This window comes from Festucalex cinctus, chromosome 8 (genome assembly GCF_051991245.1).
Source record: "Festucalex cinctus isolate MCC-2025b chromosome 8, RoL_Fcin_1.0, whole genome shotgun sequence".
NCBI lineage: Eukaryota > Metazoa > Chordata > Actinopteri > Syngnathiformes > Syngnathidae > Festucalex > Festucalex cinctus.
Window position 1 is genome coordinate 12,681,575 of NC_135418.1, and position 20,085 is coordinate 12,701,659.

Below are 20,085 nucleotides of genomic sequence, written 5' to 3' on the forward strand. Positions count from 1 at the left end.
CTGCTGGCATTATCAGATGTATTTATTTTTTTGCATTAAGAAAATCCTGCATGCTTTCCAAGTAACCCCTCCGTCTGCCATGCGCCCTGCTGAATTAATGTGGCGCTACGTGGAGATGGCTCCTCCAGATAGCATTGATCGCTCAGCAGAGAAGATTAGGAAGGTGCGAGGACGAGAGGAGCTGTCTGCCTGTCCTTGCAATGCACTGAGACACCACTCTGGTTCTCCGCCTGGAGCTCAGCCCATCAATTATTCACAATTCTTACACCTGATGTACACCCAAATACACACGTATATAGTATACATACAGGTGTGACTTGACTGAGGGTGGTCTTTGTTCCATGCCGCTGAAATTGGAGCCCACCTGAAAGAAAAAGCACATACCTTTATATCTGATTCACAAAAGTGACCTTGATGCAACTTTGTTTTCCCCCTTTCTTTGTTGGTCTGCCTCTATTAGGATTCAGAGTTTTACTCAGCCGACCTGGAGAGAGACAGCAAAGGCTTTGGCTTCAGTCTGCGGGGAGGCAGGGAATATAACATGGACCTTTACGTACTGAGACTAGCGGAAGATGGAGCAGCTGTCCGCAACGGGAAAATGAGGGTAAGGATTTCATACGAAGCACAAATAATCACCACAAAGATAATATGTCACACTAAATTCATTTATTAGCACCTTACAGGTGGAATATTGTGTTGGTATTATCAAGAGTATATGAATGTCTCTGTTTTGGAGATGGGCAGTGAAGGAAAAACTCAACTAAACCATGGCACTCAGTCATGCCTCAAACTACAAACTTACATAGATTTAATGAATTACTGGTCTTTATGAACTCGTACGACCTGGAGAACACTTTGTGCAAGCTTTTTATTTGATTGGCTATACTAGTTGCTATTCCCTACTTGCTTGTTGGATTTTGACATGCAGTTTAGTATAATGGTGAGCAGTGAGGTGAGGCACAGAAATATCATCAGGATCCATATTGTCCCTCTGAGGAATTCCCTTTAGCTTTCTGAGATAACGATATGGGAAGGAAGTTGGCAGGAAGAAAGTGTTACCTTCTGTTTTTATTCCCCTTATTTCTCTCTGCATCACATTTGTGACAAACTGTTGAAACTGCAGGTTTCGTGAGAGAAAATCAAAGCAAGTTTAGAGGATTGGATGTGTAACCTTCGGTGTTTTTCCGCCATTCTCTCCTTCCCTCTGTCACCACATCTCTTTTGAGCTTGGTATCTGTCGGCCTTACTCTTGTGTACTTTCGTCCCCTTTCTGCTGCTTTGCACGTTATTGTGTTGCTGCCTCCTCTTACTCTGATTCACACCTCGTCTGCTTGTCACACTACATCACCTATCCTCCCTGCCTCCCACTCACTTGTATTCTCATTAGCGGTGTGCCAAAAAAAAAAAAAAAAAAAAAAAAATCCCATATAGTGCGATTAAGAATCGATTTTAAATAAATTATTTTATACTGTCTTGCACTTGTGTGTGCCTCATTCCCACATATGTTATTGTAATTTATTTTCTCCACACTTTTTGCCGTGTAACAACTCCCATATAATACTTCCAATTTACACTGTTCAAATTTCAACTAGCTTCAAAAATTCACGCCTACCAGGTTATATATCGTCTGAATCCACATTACTTGCAGTATTTGCACAATTTAACTTGTAATATCAACTTTTTCCCATTCATTTCCAATAGGACTGACACTGAACTTTTTCTCAGTATCACTTTCCACGCCCACTTCCATACATATAACTTATGATCATTACCAGGTGTCTTACACTGCTTGGTGGCACAGTTGGTAAAGTGCATTGTCCAGTAACCAGGAGGTGATAATTTGGTCATTTATCTCTCAATTTTCCTCATAAGCATTCCGCATGCATTCAAATCTTAGCATTCAGCTTTCAGCAGTCCCACGCAATTTCTCCAGAAATTGCACTTAGTCTAGTTGGGAATGCTGTTCATGTTGTACCAGATTTGGCCACTTAGGGGCAGTGTGGTTTCGCGCGTTCTGATACACTGTTAAGTTGTTGCTACATTAGAGAGTAGAAGGAAAAAGTCCTAATCAGGTTATGCCAATAAAAGTTGTTTTATGCAGCGTAGAAAGAGCATATGCTAGTGAGTAATGTTAACATGTTTTTATGCATTCCTGAAGCGTGTTGTACGAACTGCCGTTCTTTGAGTGATAAAAGTGCCGCGAGTAGCGCGTTAATTAACGTTAACGTGGCACGATCCATTGTGCATTAGCCTTGAGCTAGCTACGTTCGGGGAAACAAGCTAAACAGTGTGTTTACATTTAAGTGTGCACTGCGTGTAATTTTCTTCATTTTTTGCGTTATATTTACAGTTAACCTCAACTGGAGTGTAATAAATGGGTTGATACTGTAAAAATAGAATTGTTAGTTTGAATTCATGTTGCTTGGGGGACTGATTAGAGTGAGGGAACACATTACAGGAAGTGAGGTAGACCAAGCATGTGCTATGAGCCAGGAATAGTCAGTCTGCTCAGGGAGGACAGAATATACCGTAAAGACGATAAATTTATAGCTAGCTAAGAATACCAGTTGTGGTCCACACACTGTTTTTGTGGAAAAAGAATTTCCTTACAATTCAAAACTTAATAAATAAATAAATAAATGTCTCCAATTGTCATTCTGTATTGCAAACCAGACTGGAGTAGATCATGACGATTCTTTGCACTTTTTTAAATTGAGGCAGAAATCGTTATCAATCAAAACATTTTGTATCAAAATTGTTCTGAACTCTTTTACTGCCACACGTTATCAAAATCCACAGTGCCAGCTGATTTCAAGCATTTTAACTAATTTTCAAGGCAAACAGAATATTGTGTTCTTTTGATGCATATACAACGTGGGGACCACATGAAAGATTGCATTCCATTCTTTCATTCGAAGAAATAGTACGTTTTGACCTTATTCCATTCTTTAGTAATCACCATTTGAAAATAGGTCATTTAAGTGACATTGAGTGAAAACTGAAAAGATAGGAAATAACAAGCTTTTTGTGAAAAGATAAATTTTCTCCACAATAGTGACTTTGACACTAATATTTTCTGTTTAGTGACGCTCTGTGAATTAGGTTTAATTAATGTGACAGAGGCTTTGATCATTCACGTCATCCTTGAAAACGTTCTATTTCATCAGATTCCGTCATGTTTCATTGTAATTCCATACACCGGCAGCCCATTGAAAAGTGATACGATATTGCCATCTGCTGGCCATAGTTAGTGGGTGTTTTTGATTCCACAACCCATTGACTCGGCAGCGCTGCACTTTAGACGTTGCACTGGCCATTGAGTTAAAAAAAAAAAAATGTGATTGACGTCATTTAACGTTTATGGCGGCATACATCGTGATTTTACTAAATGTTATTCAGCGTTTTTGGCGGTCAAAGAGTTCATTGAAAATCAATTTGGAATCGAATCGCAGAACAGTCAACACGTGAGTCAGTCAAAGATTCCCACACCTAATTCTCATTGTGTCCTCTTTCCACCTCCCCAGGTTGGTGACGAAATTTTGGAGATCAACGGCGAGAGCACTAAGGGCATGAAGCACTCCCGAGCCATCGAGCTCATTAAGAGCGGAGGCCGACGTGTCCACCTGGTGCTCAAGAGGGGTGATGGCTCGGTGCCCGAATATGGTGGGTCAATCTATGAAAACATTCCATTTTCCCCCATCTTCACACCCTGAGCCGGCGGACGGTGGCGGGTCTCCATCCACGTCGCCCACCCATGGGACAAACCCCCCAGGGAGGGGCAGGGTTGGTGTTGTCTGGTGTCTTTCTGGTGGAGGTCACGCTTGCGCTTTGGGATTTTTGGGGTGCTGTCGCCCGTCCTGCTGTCACCAAACTTTCCATGTCATCCCACTGTCACTTTTCACCTTCAAGCAGAAACTCTTTGCCGGGACTTTCCAGAACGGTGGCGGGTCTGTGACCAGACAAACTGTTTACAAGGTTTGACAACCTTCTACTGAAAATGTTTGTTGTGATGGCTCCTCATCAAACCCTAACTCAACTTGAAGAGAAGAGAAAAAAAAAAACGTGACCAATGCATCCCCATAATAAAATGGGAGTTACTCTTGAACACAGCTTTTGTCAGGACGTGTCACAAAATATTTATGATATTTATTGAAGGTGAATGTAAGCTACTGAACTAAGGAATGAAAGTGGGAACCAATATGTAAGGCTAAAGAGAGAACCTCACTTACATGCTTGACATGACTCACCAATTCCATCGTTTTTGCACCCACTGTTAATATCATTGAAAGCTGTGACAATAGGAACTCCACCCATCCACATCCACATTCAAAGAGTAAGTTGCTCCCACTATATAGAGTTTTGTACAGAGATGAACAAATAGAGGCATTTTTACAAGTATTTTTGTTCTGTGTACAGAGCCATTGAAGCAAAGCCACATATAAATGGTTAAAAGTCTATTTCTGCATGAACATGTTAACAGTGTAAATTGGATCTTTTTCCTTTGTCTATTTTCCATAATATTTATGGGAAGTTTTTTTTTTTTTTTTATTGTTTGAGCAGTCTTGATTGATAGTCATGTTCAATGTAAAGTTATTTTTATTTTATTTTTTTGGCTTTTGCTATGTTTGCCTGTCTTGACAAGTGATTTTATTTGCGCTACAAATGTGCTCGTCTTTCCGTGCACAACTTTGGCATCATGTGACCTTGCATTTTTTTTCTTTTGTTTGTTTATTTTTTATTTTGTAATTATTCATTGGCACAATCTTTTGACAGCCTTGCTTACGTTTGTTTCTGTTGATTCCTGTGAGTGATGTAAAACTGCTTCATATGCTGTTGTTGTGGGGGTGCGCGAGTGTCACATTTTTGCAGAAGGGTGACGTCTTTGCTGCTTGTGTGTCCAAATGTTTGCTCGTGGCTTTGTGTGTGCGTGTGCGCGCGTGTGGGCTTCTGTGTGAACCTGTTTGCGGGTCTTTTCTCTGTACACGCTGGTTTCCACTGAAGGGTTTGGGCAACTTCCTGGACTGTCTCTTTATTCTGAATGACTCGCTGGTCAAATAAACATTTTTTTCCATTGAAAATCAATATAGACAATCTTTCTTGAAGTTTCTTCTGAGTGATCTAAAACCACTTCTCTTTCTCTTTTATCTGTTTCTATCCTCCTCGGTGTGGTATTGCGCTGGGCTGTTGTCTTCCTTCAGGGGTGGTGGCTCCCCATCTCACTGCATGTTTGAGAAATGACAAGATGGGGGAGGCCTCTGTCCTCCAAAATCAAACCACGGTTTGTAACTGTCCTCCGCTCCCCCATCCTGATGTCTGTGTGCTGTGGCATCACTTGCCTGTGCTCGCGAGCCCCATCCTCCATCCGCACACTATGTATTGCCGGCACTGCCGCCACGTTATTCGCTGTAGCCTTTCACGTCTGTGTAACAATGCCAAATACAAAAGTTCTCAGTACTGTAGAAGCTAAAGCAAAAGTAATAGGTTTTGCACAAGTGAAACCTGTTCTCACAAGAATTGTGTAAGATTTTTGGTGAAAACCAAGCAACTGCAATGATTAGAGTATTTTTTTTGGACTACGCTCCATAGTATTATTTGCTCCAGTCAAAAAAAATAAATAAATAAATATGAAGAAGACTGCGTTGTAAAGGGGAAGTCAACCTTAAATATTTCTTCATATTATGTTATGTGACTTCATTAGTCTAAACATGACATTATGATTAAAATAACATTTGTGGAATATGATTTATGTAGCAAAATTCAGCCATTTTTATCTATCTTATGGGTTTTAACTGACAGCCCTATATAAATAAACGAGTTGAGAAGATGACATCACAGTTGCTCAGGCAACGACCAATCACAGCTCACCTGTTTTCACTCAGGAAAATGCACTATATAAATACGGGATTTATTCCCCTGAACTTTTTCACAATCTACACTTCTGGGCTTCCGGGGCCAGGCGAATTTGTCGGCTGTGACATCACTCCCGCGGCAATTTGACAGCACGCACGGATTATTTATTTTTTTTTTCACTCACTCACTCACTCACAGAAGCTTACATGTGTGAATGAGTGAGTGAAAAAAAATGCGTACTGTCAAATTGCCACGGGAGTGACGTCACGCAACCGACACGTTCGCCCGGCCCCGTTTGCGAATCACCACCACACATTAAAGAAGCCCAGAAGTGTAAACACTGTCTTTCCACAGAAACGTCCTGATGTTTACAAAACAAACACAAAATGGCAAAATACAGGCTGGGAGGGTGGGGGTTTAGGACAAAATCACCACCAGACATTAAGAGAAGGCCAGATATGTAAATTGAGAAGTAGTTTGTTTGTTTAAATCCTGTGTTTAAAAAGTGCCTTTTCCTGAGTGAAACCGGCAGACCGGGCCTTTAATGTATATTACTTGTGCGCAATATTTAAAAAAAAAAAAAAAAACACCATGGGAGTGACATCATCTGAAGGTGCTTTTCTATTGGCTACTGCTCGATGATGTCACTTCCGTGTGACACACTTCAGATGTCCTTATTCTGATTAATATCAAAATAAATCACATTTAAAATCATCCCCAAAGGGTCATGCATTAAATTAATTACCAAAGACTGAAACAAAGTTAGTTTTAGTGTTGTAAACATAAAATATAGTTTCAGTTAATTTTCACTTTTTAAAAGCATTTTCGTTTTTATTTCATTTACGAATTTTTTTAAATTTTAGTTAGTTTTTGTCATTAGTTTTACTTAGCTAAAATAACCTTGATTTGGACCAAGTACAGTTTTATTCTTATCCATATTTTTTATTTTATTCCCTGTTGAGTAAATCTATTCTGCTAGCCATTATATGAGGAAGCTAAAGATGGGTGGGTTGCACAGTGCCCACGAGGGAGCAAGAACATAATACAGTGACGCCATCGTATAGGACTTCTTACTCATTCTGGTGAGAACATATTTTTACACGCACATGCAGTGGTAACAGGTTCACAGTCCAACAATCTTAAGTCATTACATCCCTGGCCTGCGTGAAATCGCGTTTTCAGATCCAAACTTGCTTTGAATCGCGTCTTCAGCATCATGATAGTGCATGACAGAGCATGGCTAATGGTCGAAGTCAAGCTGTGTCCTCAGCAAGCAACAAAGTCGCATTGATGTCCACCAGTCAGCCATGCACGCTTCCAGACGCGAACCCAAGTAGACCTGGGAGCAGGTTTGTTCTCATTAACGTCGGCTTCACAGATGTGCCACTGTCGTCTGACTTTTAACGTTTCTTTCTTTCAATCTGCCGCTGTGCCATCTAACAACTCGCCATCCTTGCTGGTAACTGCATCCGAATGGCTTTCATTCCGCATGGTCGTTGTTTCACAAGTCATGAGCTGTTGGTTGAAAGCATGTTTGACCACCCCGGCCCGGTCTGAATGTCGCACTGTGTTGCAGACGGCACCCATAACGACAGCAGCACAGCCTCAGGGTTACAAAACGCTGCGGAAGTGAGCTCCGTGCCCTTCAATGAGCCGTCGGAACAAAGCTACAACCCAGAACCCCAAATCTCATCCCGGACCAGGAAGGAGGCGACGACGCATCACTCCTCGGGCACTGGCAAGCACCACTCACGTCACCGCCATCGCTCTCCTCATAAGAAAACCGGCACAGGAAAACACAAAAGGACAAAATCTCCCAGAAAGATCAATCTGTTCAAGAAGAAGAAGGATGAAAAGGAAAAATACAACCAGCGCCACCATTCCAGCGGGCACCACCACGGCCGCCACCGCTCTCCTGACAGGGTTTACAAACGCTCACGCAGTGCAGAGAACGCCCTGGAAGGCCGTCACGGGGGACGGCGCCACGGTCGCTCCCCCGAAAGGCACCACCACGGTCACCACACCCGCCACCGTTCGCGCCACCGTTCACCTCATCGCTCACCTCGTCGCTCACCTTACCGCTCACCTCCCCGCTACAGGTCACCCCATCGCTCTCGCCACCGCTCCCCCAACCGACGCTCCCCTACCCGTCGCTCCCCCGATCCCTACCGCAGATACGGCTCCCCGCCGGGAGCGAGGCAGCGCGGCAACGAGAAGCCCTCCGCCCCTGTCGCGGTGGTATTGAAGGAGCCGTCAAGGTCTCCTGAACCTAGCCTCGATTTTGAGGGTAGCGTCCTGCGCGAAGCCCCCGCCCTGGTCCGCCTCAACAGGGAGGCCGGGGAGGATCGTCCCATCCTGAACGACAGCCTCCTGACGAGAGCCTCCACCATGGAGAGAGCCTTCGGCGGGGACAGCCTGCTGAGGGACATTTCCCGCAACCCTAGAGACACCTACAAGAACGCCTCCCTGCCCCGAGTGCGCACCCCCGACTCCGACTCCGACTTGCCGTACCTGCGGTACAGTTCGCTCCTGAGGGGGCGATCGCCCGAGAGGGCGGACAGGGACAGGAATTATTACCCCAGCAGAGGATCAACCCCAGAACCATACAGAACCCGCAGCCTGGGACGAGACATCTCCCCGATCCGAAGCCCCAGAAGGGAAGATTCGGAGGACGAAGAGGATGACGACAACTTTGTGGCGGCTAAGGTGAGAGAATACTACAGCACACTGAAGAGCGACAACAGTCGCTCCACCAGGCCGGTGCTGCCAGAGCCCAAGAAGACCTACAAGGACAACCCCAGAGACCTGAGCATCTGATTGGGCGGCAGCCTTCCAATCACAGCCACTACGTATAATTCATACCCATGAAGCTATTTGAAAGTAAAGCGCAGTTGTGTACACACGGCAGACCAAACTTGCACGCAGATTTTGATCAATTGATGTAACAAATGTTGAGTTACAAGCAAGACGGTGTGGTTCACTTGTTTTTTTATCATATGATTCCCCCCTTTTCCCCTTGATTTGGATTGATATTCTACGTTTAGAATAATCCACTTTTCCATAAAATATAAAACCATAAAAACAATGATGTGCCTAACAGTTACATTAACAACCATTTGTTTGTTTTATTTGATACTTAGCAGGCATTTTGTGCTGCACATGAAGAAATGGAGAAAAAAGAAATGTCTGTAATTTTCCACAAGAATCCTACCTATGGTGTGCATGTCTTTACTGGTCTCTTTCTGTCTCACTCTCTATCTTGCACTTTCTTTCAGTCTCTCTCTGACCCCCCAAACCCCCCATGCCACTGTTTTATAGACATTTGGCCAGACTATAGCACAAGCCTGCATTTGTTTGTATATTTTTTGACAGTTTGCAGTATGTGTACATTCAGAGCTGATCATTTTAAATGAATGGAGGGGAAATTAAAAGTTAAAACTATAATGATGGTGATGTTAAAATAAAATAATATATTCAACAAATGGTGAAAATGTGTTTTGTTTTGTTTTTTGTTTGGGTTTTTTTTTTGTCACAATTCTATTCACATTTTAAGTAACGTCATTATACAGCTAAGGTGAAGCTGCTGTAGCCTACTGACTACTCTTCAAAACAAGCTAAGAAAAAAAATGATGAGAAGCAAGTGGCTGTTTGTGAAACAACTTCTATTTTTACTTCATAAGGAATCTATTTTTGCCGTGTGCCTGTAAACACGACCTCAAAATCACATTTCATATCAAATACACAGCTGAGAAGCAATCATCTAATAACTAGCTTTTTATCTTTAATGTATTTCGTACGACGAATATAGCTAGCTTTCTGCCAGATGTATGAGACAGTACTTTAAGTCAAGATTACATATGGACTTTGTGAACTTTGAGGTCTGTATTTGAGCACCCAAGACAAAGGAAGGAGGATGATGACATTGTTAGCCCAACGTGTTTGTTGAGATAAAGCCTTTGAAGCAAAGAGCTTCCATCTTGATTTAACATCAAAGCTCACGTGTGTGCAGTCGGCCTCACTTCCTCTTGCTGCTCACTTTGGCTTGCACGTCTAAGCCCCTTTCACACTCTTCCTCCTTTGTCACCAAAGCTATATTGGAGGGCGATGGTAAAGACCTCCACAAAGGTTGACCTATTCACAAAAGGAAAAAAAATGGAAATGGTTGTGGAATTTGATTGTTGTTTTGAGTTTTTGTAATCCGCAGCGTGGGCTCTCCCAAGCGTGAGGCGGTAAATGGCCTTTATTGAGAGGCAGAACTTGGTCTTGCTAATAACATGCTAACTAAACTCATGGTGCAACATAAACGTATTATTAGATCACAGCATTCAGACTGTCAATCACACACTTTTTTTCTTTTTTTCTTTAAAAAAAAAAAAAGGAGGGCAGAAGATGGGACAATACCAATTTGAGTTTGGAACAGGGAGATTGCTTCCATTCTGACATAAATGCAGAAGAGAAAATCCTCTAACTTTCTGTAGCTATGTTAGCGGGTCTACTTTATGTATGTGAAATGAATATAGTAATACAATACGTACAGGTATGTATACTTTATATAATGTGTGTATTGCTGTGTCGTCATATGTAATATTACCTAACGAATGGTGATCAAAACTACTTCTAACCCTCTGGCTAGGTCTTAGTACCGATTCTGCCCCACCACCCTTATAGATTATTTTACTGTACACTAATTACTAAAATTGTCATCTAGCGCACACATAAGGTGTAACTATTGTATGTCTCAAAATTCTCGTCAGACCTGTCATATTTTCTATAAAGGGGTCAATGGATGAGACATATTTCACTGCTATGAAAATACCATGAACAAGACTGCACTGTAACAAGGTAAAGCTTGTCAGTAAATTAGCTACACCATTAGCTCCACAGACTGTAGCTTAACTTTCTGAATTATAACAGCCTGCCAGACCGAGTGTTGTCCGATTGAGTTTGTCGCTTCCTTAAATTTAACGTTTAAATTTGACTTTCCGTGCCACAAAACCAAGCAAGCCTGAAACAGTGGCCTATGGAGTATATGCCACGGAAGAGGCGGGACGTGATTTTGCACATCAGTTTGTTTCCGAACGCGCAACCAGGGGCAGAAAGTCGGAAGCACAAGTATTTTAGACGCAGCCCACACGTCGCACACCGAACCGGAAACAAACTGATGTACAAAAACAGTCCCGCCTCTTCCGTGGCATATACGCCATAGAGACCCGGACGTTGACCTTACACGTCCCAAAATGGCCGTTAGCGCAGCCATTTTGGCAACATAGAAAACGCGTCTGCCACTTAAACGTAAACGGCAAACGCCACACTTTAACAATGATTGACAGCTGTTGTGGACCAGCTGCCACAACGAGAAGAGGAAAATTAAAGGATTGAGCGTTCTCCAGGCTACCAAAAGAAGAACCAATGCACAGCCATAAAAAGAGTCAGCAACAAGACGGAAGATTTGGGATCCTCATTGCTTGTGTAGCAATCAATTCATATCAGGTGAGTCAATTACTCAATCCGTTGTGTAGATGTAGCTCGATATAGAAGGATTTGCCCTTTTCTGCATATCCCACAATGCATTGCCGGCAGACATTTTCAAAGGCTCGTGTTGCTACGCGTTAGCTCCGCGGTATACTCTCACTTGTTGACAATTCGAGTGATAATGCCTACGACGTGTGCTATTATTAACTGCTACAGCGGTGGAAGAGATAAAAAGTGTTTATCACATTTCTAAGGTAATTTGTTGACAGGAGAACAGAAAATTAAGTGAACGACGAAGGCGAGCATGGATTGCTGCGATCAACTGATCGTGTTTGTTTGGATCATTTTATTTCAGGTGAGTTTTTATAGTTTTGTGTTTTGTTTTGTTTTGTATTTTGTTTTGTTTTGTTTTGTTGAAAGCTGATAACTAAAGACACGACTTCCATGAAATGAATGTGTGTGTGCGTGTTACGGAAAGTGGATCAAGTGATCACTGCCGTCTTGTAGAATGAAGCCATGTACGTAAACTGAGAACCTCATATTGATAATTGTTCTTAAATTATGGAGTCAATATCTTACTTAATGTGTCAGTATAATAAATTATCAGTATAATTGTCAAAATTATTATAATTATCATTATAATTGTGTCCAGAATGTTTGAGGATGAGGCATTTATTTAACAGTACTATTTTGTTGTCTATTGGTCTAACAGAAAAGTGTAAGAAAATAATCAATTAAAAAAATGTCAGCTTCCCCTTAATTTGTTACAGTAATGTTTAGAAAAGAGAAATATTACATGTGATTTGTGATTACGTGTTTATTTTGATGGGAAAACATTTGAATTCCTTCATAATACAGCACTTGACAACTGGAGAATGTTCAACGGCACCACCTGACCAGTCATAGCTTTCTAGACTCTGAAAGTCCTTCAAAGTGTAAAATGGGCTGGGGTGAAAAAAAAGAGATAATGTACCAAGTCTTTGTATGCATCGAGGCTCATCTGCTGGGAAGATGTCATGCTCATTGCTCCCCTCAGACTTGTCGATCTGATATGGATCTTGACCCCCGATCACAGCGATTTTTCTCCTTGTACCTTTAAAAAAAAAAAAAATAAGAAAAAAAAAGCCTTGTCGAGTAAGTCGGAATATTTCTCCATCGTACTAAATTCGATGACGTTACATTCATCTTGCGAGAGCAAGGTTAGCGTGGACGCGTACCTCTCGGAAAACAAGAGCCTTTGAAAATGGCCCACCGCACGGGATTGTGGGATATGTTACTATTTTTAGCACAAAGGGCAAACCCCTCAATAGATATTACACAGTTGAATTTAATGAAAAACCTTAAAGACTTTATACGGCATAAATGATGGAAACGGCGGCTAAATTAGCAGATGCTGAGTTGCTAACGTACCTAAATAACACTGCCAAGACTTGCATGAAAGTACCAACTTTGATGGCATTTTGACCACACATAAAGGGAAAATACATCAATCCGGATTGTACAAACTTGTAAAGCCTTTGTATGATTACATTTGTAAGCACTTAAGTGGAAAAATCCACTGCAGTCTGACAGTCTTTTTTTGAAGCTTTGAGCCAGAACAGCACCGTAGCGTTTTTCTTTTGCATTTTCTTAACTCGAGAATGGTTGTACACACGCGTTGGGGTCAGCTAGCATCGGGCTAGGCTAGCATCATGTTGAATGACGCAAGCACGCTTCTCTCGTGAAGCACAGATTTATATTACAACTGGAGTAATTATGCGCTTGGTGATGTGATGAGCACACGGACTTCCATGTTATATATGAGCCCGTGGACTAACGGTGCTCGGCGGAACAGCATTTTGAGATCAAAATATGCATTTTCAAGTGTGCCAGGACGCTGACAGACTGTGACAGTACGTTCTTTGCACGGTGAAAAGTACTTGAACGCTCAAGGAAGATTTTTAGAAGTGTTCTGTGTACTGGTGCGTTCTGGCCCACTTAAAACACTCCAGTGGAAGAGAGGGGGAAATGGGGTATATGCCACGGAAGAGGCGGGACGTGATTTTGCACATCAAGTTTATTTCCGGTCCGGGTTGCGAACGCGTAACCGAGGGGCACAAAGTCGGAAACAAGTAAAATTATTTTTGACGCAGCCCACACGTCGCAAACCGAACCGGAAACAAACTGATGTGCAAAAAACAGTCCCGCCTCTTCCGTGGCATATACTCCATTACACGTACCAGTGTTGCTGAGTTAAGGGGGAGAAAAAAAAAAAGGCACTCTTGACACATCATCAGCAATGGTAATATCATCCAACCTCATGCATATATATATCATGTCCTTTTCATTAAAATGAATGCCAATACTCTTGGGCGGAAAGTTGACGGACAAACGCTAGTTTTATCCCTCCTTGTCATTGTAGCCCATTAATGCGGCACCGTGACTTCCCTGCCACAGGGGGGCGTGTTCAGAGAAATAGTACAATAAAGCAGTGCTTCTCAATTATTTTCTGTCATGTCCCCCCAGGAAGAAGAAAACATCCACCCCCCCACCCCTCGTCTTAGCTTTCGGGCGACTTTCGTTTGTCTCTTTATCTCCGTCTCTCTCCGCCTGTCTTCTCATCCCTGTTAAACAATTTTTTCATGGTGTCACTCTGTGCTGTGTGCAAAGCGCGCATGCTCAGTGCAAACAAAACCCCTACACCACTGAGCGAATGCTCCCTGCGCACACTCTGCCAATGAGAGTGCCACTGCCCCCTAATGTAGTGGAGGTGCAATTGCACTTTATTCTAAGACAGATAAATAAATAAATAAATAAATAAACTCAACTTTTTATTATTTAGAGATACAAGTAAACTTCTAGTTTTTTTTTTTTTTATGTTCCCTGGGGGTGTCCCGCCCAACTATTTGAGAAGCACGGCAATAAAGAGACATTTTTTTGTAACTATGTCTCTTTTCACTCTCTCTGAAAAGCGGTGTCATCAGGTCATCTGGCACGTTGTCTGTTGCACTCTCAATTTATCTTCAGCTCTCATCATCATCATCATATTCAACTTTATGCTACAGAAATGGGGCAATGTCCATTTTTCCTTTTCATTTTGAACCATAGACTAAAGGGAATAAAGAGGGATACACAGCCTGTCAGAAATAGTGTGTAGAGGGAGACTACTGAAATGTTTTTGTTTTGTGGAAGGGTTGGCTAATGTTTGCTGGAAGTGGGTGGAATTAACAAATAAAACCCATAGCAAAAATGGTCTACAGCTGTCACTATTAGTAGCCTACACTGACTTTGCAGTGGTCCTAGGAGGTGTTTCTGATCCTTACATGTAACAAAATAAACATTTTACCATTATTATCTTATGGAGACTTTTTGAAAGCTAATATTGCTGTAGTGTTGTGGAGCGGCGATGCGAATGCCGTTTCTTCTAGCATGCGCTCACAGATTTCCCTATGGGCACAATGTGTGCAGGTCTTATGAGAGGAAATGACAGCCAAGATGAAAACTCATGTTCAATCGCAAACATTTCAGAGCTTTTTTTGGCCTCGTTTGAATGCACGCCTATTGATGCTAACGTCATTTTTGAACGATTTGATTATTTTCATATTATTGTAATGAATTCAATATCTGCCTTCACATAGTGATAAGGATTGTGGTCCACAGTAAGGTAGTGAAGGACATTCACATCCCTTTCACACACCCACAAACACACATAAGAGGAAGCAGGTCCTAAATAATGGATGTAATTCGCTCTCCGGCGCACTCTCCTTCCCCTCTTTAAATCTCTCCCTCCCTCCCTCTTCATCAGAACACACTCCGCTCCTCCTCGTCATCAAACGCAGAGACCTATTTTTTATTACATGTTCGACCCTAAGGATGATTAACAACCAGAATGTGGTGAAAATTTATCACGTGGGCTTCTGGCAGGAGGCCGAGACTCTAATGAAAAGTCGACTAGCAGATTCCGGCCCCGAAGAGGCGACGGCCGACCAGGTTAAGCTTCCATTTTCCTCTCGGCTCGGCTCCAGGTGCTCTCGCGCCAACCTTGGAGACCCTCGCCTCCCGTGTTGCCGTGGCAACGCCGATGCGACTGGTTCATACTTCAGAGGGGCAGATGTGTAAACGGGGCTGAAAAGCAGAAAAGGGAGTGTGCGCTGCGGATGTTAACATGGCTTCACGTCATGTTTGAGGACTAGCGTGATGCTGTCGGGTTGTACATGCTGATTTTGCACATGTCGAACTGCGTACAAATGTCTTCTTTTTACCCTGTCACCCTGAGAGAGCAAATTCAATGGTCAAATGTCTACAATACTTTTTTTGTGCACATTTAAGATATTCGGTCAATTACACTGGTCAACAATTGTTTTTACTCAATTTTTTATTATTTAGAGATACAAGTAAACTTCTAAGTAAATTTTTTATGCTGATCAAAATCAACAGTTTTTCTCTCCAGCACATATTTTCATACTAGTAATGTCTGTAATAATATAGTTTAGTAATATTTTGGAAATAAGGTTGAAACATTATCAGTATAAATTACATTGCATGGTAAAATCTGTATTGTGCAAGCTTTTATAGGTCAAACTTAAAAGGGGAATTGAGTCCAAAAAAAAAAAATGTCTACATTCTATGCGCCCCCCACTAGTCTAAACCCAGTATTATGATTAATATTGCATTTGCGGAATATGAATTAGGCAACTTAATCCACCTGTTTTTAACCATCTCAGGAGGCAGCCATTTGCCACTTAGTGTCAACTGAAAATGACATCAATTCAGGTAATGACCAATCATGTCTCACTTATTATGTTGTGACATTTGCAAGCTGAGCTGTGATTGGTCGTTACCTGAGCACCTGTGATGTCATTTCCCCTGTTGTAGTAAATGCAAATTTCAATGGATGTTATTGTAAATGAGATCCAGTTCACAATGCCTGTCTGTGGCAGAAAGTGTTTTTAAGTCTTGTCGTTTCTTAAGTTATCCTTGTCGTGGCTTTCACACTTCGGTAGCATCTGCTCGACAGCACAAGTGTGAACAGTGTGGATGTTGTCCCCAAATTGTGCCGCGTGCCCTCCTCGTGACCCTTTGAAATATTGCCGCGATGGGACTGGGAAGCTGCTGCACAGATGTATTGTGTCGTTTTAATAACACGTTGGTTGTGCCTCATCCAAGAACTGCTGACACACGAAACTGGCACTTGTCATGCACCAACCAAATGGGTCTGAGGGGTTTCGGATTTTCCACTGCATAGATTAGCAACTAAGTAGGTATGTATGACTTCCAAATTTACAAATTCCAGAAGGAATTAATCACTTTTCACAGGCCCACCTGGAAGCATCCTGCTTCCTATTGTTTCCTATACGTCGTGTGACAAAATGGAGAAGAAGCACCGGAGGTGAATATTAATGGAAGTGAAGCTGATCGAAATTCGTTTGTTTGTTTAGCCAATGGAGGTTTGTGCTCACAGTGAAATGCTGGCAGACAGCTGACAAAACGCAGAGGGGTGGTGAGCACTTTGAGAGATTGAAAAGAAATGGCCCCGAGGAGTTTGTGCCTTTTAAAATTGAACAAAAATTACCGACAACCATCAGGTGGCCGGAAACACAAGATTGTGTTAACCTTAGTTAAGAGCTTGTTGTTTTGCAGGGATCAATAGTACTTTCTCTTGGATAACGTGTGATAATTCTTAGCAAGTGCTAAAGTAAAAAAAACACACACAAAAAAACACGAGTAGCAAGCCAGCTCAGCTTGCGTTCATTTTGCCATCAGAAAGCTTTAGCTATTAGCATTATCAGTTTTACCCTAAAATGCTAAGGAGGGAAGACAAGTCCGTCACGTCGTGACACATTTCCCACAGTACCTGCAAAATAAAAGTCACTACACAGTTCAGCTGTCATGACATTTTTATTGTGACGAGGTTCGACAACAACAGCCTTGAGCCTTGAAACTAATAAATTAATTGTAACGCAATGTATTTTGCATACAATAACGGTGTTTTGAATATGGGGAGAACAATTAGTTTGATTAGTCCATTTATGGAAAAATGAAACGCTGTTATTCCCAACACTGGTTGTTACCGGCTAGGTGGATTTAAACAATTTCCAGGAAGTATCTCACGGAACACTAGTGGGCCGCGGCACATGGTTGAGAAACACTGGTCTAGATTGTTTTACGTATGTAGGTCAATTGTGAACTTGTCTTAAAAACTCATCTCAGTCATATTTCACTCGCCTGACTGTAGGATTGATAAGACATTGATTTTAAAGGTTTGCGATGATGCTTTAACCAAAGCTTCTGCTCTATTTTGCTAAGAGCAAATGAAATCTGTCCTACTGGTTGTGATTATGTGTAGGAAGTAGGAACATGGAATATGCAGATGAAAGGCAGCAGATTTGAGGCCATAATTAATTTGACTTGAAATGTCCTATTCACTTGGACCCTTAATAGGACACCAATTTACACAGCAGCCTAGAAAATTACATTTGTGCTATTCTTCTGGGAAAAAATGGGACAAAAAAAACTATATTATTCAAAATAATGATTTCCCAGCATGTCATTTCCTTTCATTCTATTCAACTATATTGGTTTTTCGTTAAGTAGAAGGGTTATATTGCAGGGTCCCTAACCCTAAAGAATAAAAGTGCACAAGGTAAAGGTAATGGGACTGTTTCAAAGGCCATGAGGAAACGGGTCAGTTTCTGTGCAGCAGAATGGAAAGCATTTAGGCATAACACACAGTAAGCAATGACGCCAATATGGTTGTGTGGGGCGGATCACATGCACAACATTTAGGTGTGTGCGTGTCAAATTCTGGGAGGACATCAATCGGATGTGAGCTCAGGAAAACTGTCTTCCTTGTCAGCAGCATTTCTTTTTTTAGATGTGCCAATGTCAGGTTAAATATTGATGCTCTGAAGTTGCTCAAAGGAGGCGAGCAAAGCAGCCTGCTGGAGTCTTATTTTGGCAACATAAGGGACAAAAGAGGGTGTTGATAATAAAGTATATTATTTTCAAATTTACCAAAACAATGTATTATTATTACGTACTTTAAAATGCAAGAGCTACATTTTTAAGTTAAACAATCTGCAATAAATTATTTTGGCAATAGTTTCCATATATAGAATGCATCACTGTGAAATGTTTGTAAAATGTTGGCTCCCTCCCCTTGCAAAGTACAAAAATGCCACTGATGATTCCTGCTTATCCAAAATGGTTTTCACAATGTGCTATCGACGTATATGAATAAGCCACCTTGAGTAGCCATGCCTGTCATCCTTGTTACAAGTAGTGAACGGCACCTTTTAATGAATTTGGCAACACATGAAGACTGCATTAATGAAGTTTTGCTGCATTCCATCACCTACCTGACATTGTAAAAATCAGTATCGCATCCACTTGAAGGCTTTATGCATGAAGAAATCTGCCTGGAATCTTACTGCATTCCCAAACCTATTCATTGATATTAAATCCTTTTTTATTTGAAAGCTGAGATACACACAATACTGTATATTTGACGCCATCTTCCAGCTTTAGAAAATGGATACATAGCAAATCACTGAACTTAATTTTGAGCTAATTGCTTGATGCCGAATGGGTGACTGTGTCAAAGCACAAAGGTTATTATTGATTGGGTAGTCATTGTTTTACATTGAATAAGTGCAAATTTCCCCACTGTGTGATCAGAACGAATTTCAAATTTTGTTGGATGTTATTAGCTGAATGGGAAGCTCAATTTGTGTGGCGTATGGATGGCGTGTGTACCTGGAAGTGGTTACACATTTATGGCAATAGTTAGCGAGCTAATGAGCGTTAAATAATAATTATTAAGCTGTACAATCAGTGAAACCCATCTCTGCAGTGTATCACTTGTCTGCTCCCTCACTCTGCCACACATGGCAGTACGCGAAGGGTGTTAGCCAACTTCAGCCCATGAGAGAGCCAAGCTAGCTAGCTAGCTTCGCTATAGGATGCAGCTGGCCTGCCACAATAAGGATTTGTTATTTATTTAATTTGTACATTTACAATACCAATAGGCACAAAACCAGACCAGGATTCTATACCTTTAGCTACAATGTGGCGTGGGATGCTGGTTCAAGTAAACCATTTTAACAAAAAACTTTTCCGCCATCTGTAGCGACTGATGGTGGCTGACTGGTCTAAAACTGTACGGTTTAAACAGATGTTTGTTTTTTTTCAAATAATGTCACACTTCGTATCGTGTAAAATGCAATAGAAGTGCACTCCGTTTATGATTGTTATCAAATTGGACTGACTGATTTTTTGGGGGTTTGTTTGAAAAATATATAATGCCTTTGAAGCAAATTAAATGTTCAGACACAAAAACTGGCCGGTAAGCAGAAATTTCTTACCATGCAAAGAACAAGCATACTTTTTTTTTTTTTTTTTCCTTCCAGTTTTTGCAGCATAGAATCCAAGCAGTGACAAGATTTATAATTCGCTTCAAATAAAACCAAATTAGGAATGATTGTTTTCAGCCTGGTGGCAGCCTTCTGAAAAGTGTCCAAAAATAAATGGTCCACTTCATATGATCGATGGTAGAACACCAACCACTGTGTGTCCTGGTGACGTGAGGCTGTTATTTCCAAGAAGCTGTCGGCTTGATTTACAAACAGCTCACACCTACTAAAGACCAACTCTGATGTCTGATTGTGACATCATCGATATGCACTCATGTGCAGAGGTTCATCATCATCATCATCATCATCATGGGGATGATGCTGATGATTTGAAATCTTTTCTTCTATTCTAACTTTAAACAAACAGCAGCAC

At 41.5% G+C, this 20,085-nt stretch overlaps 1 protein-coding gene and 1 long non-coding RNA gene across 9 annotated transcripts in view; one reads left to right on the plus strand and one right to left on the minus strand.

Moving 5' to 3' along the window:
• Nucleotides 1–9,332, plus strand: part of magi1b (membrane associated guanylate kinase, WW and PDZ domain containing 1b) — a 130,702-nt gene extending 121,370 nt beyond the window's left edge. For 5 of the 8 annotated variants that reach the window (XM_077530952.1, XM_077530951.1, XM_077530949.1 and 2 more), the window contains 3 exons: nt 461–604; nt 3,525–3,663; nt 7,427–9,332. In XM_077530952.1, coding sequence (XP_077387078.1) covers nt 461–604; nt 3,525–3,663; nt 7,427–8,667 — 1,524 coding nt within the window. In that variant the 3' untranslated portion in view covers nt 8,668–9,332. The other 3 variants (XM_077530954.1, XM_077530955.1, XM_077530957.1) reach the window with 2 other exon arrangements.
• Nucleotides 172–12,515, minus strand: LOC144024558 (uncharacterized). Its single transcript, XR_013284804.1, has 3 exons — nt 12,296–12,515; nt 9,850–9,981; nt 172–364 (listed from the first exon to the last, which is right to left on the minus strand). It is a non-coding gene; the product is annotated as an uncharacterized LOC144024558 (long non-coding RNA).
• Nucleotides 12,516–20,085: the final 7,570 nt, after the last annotated feature.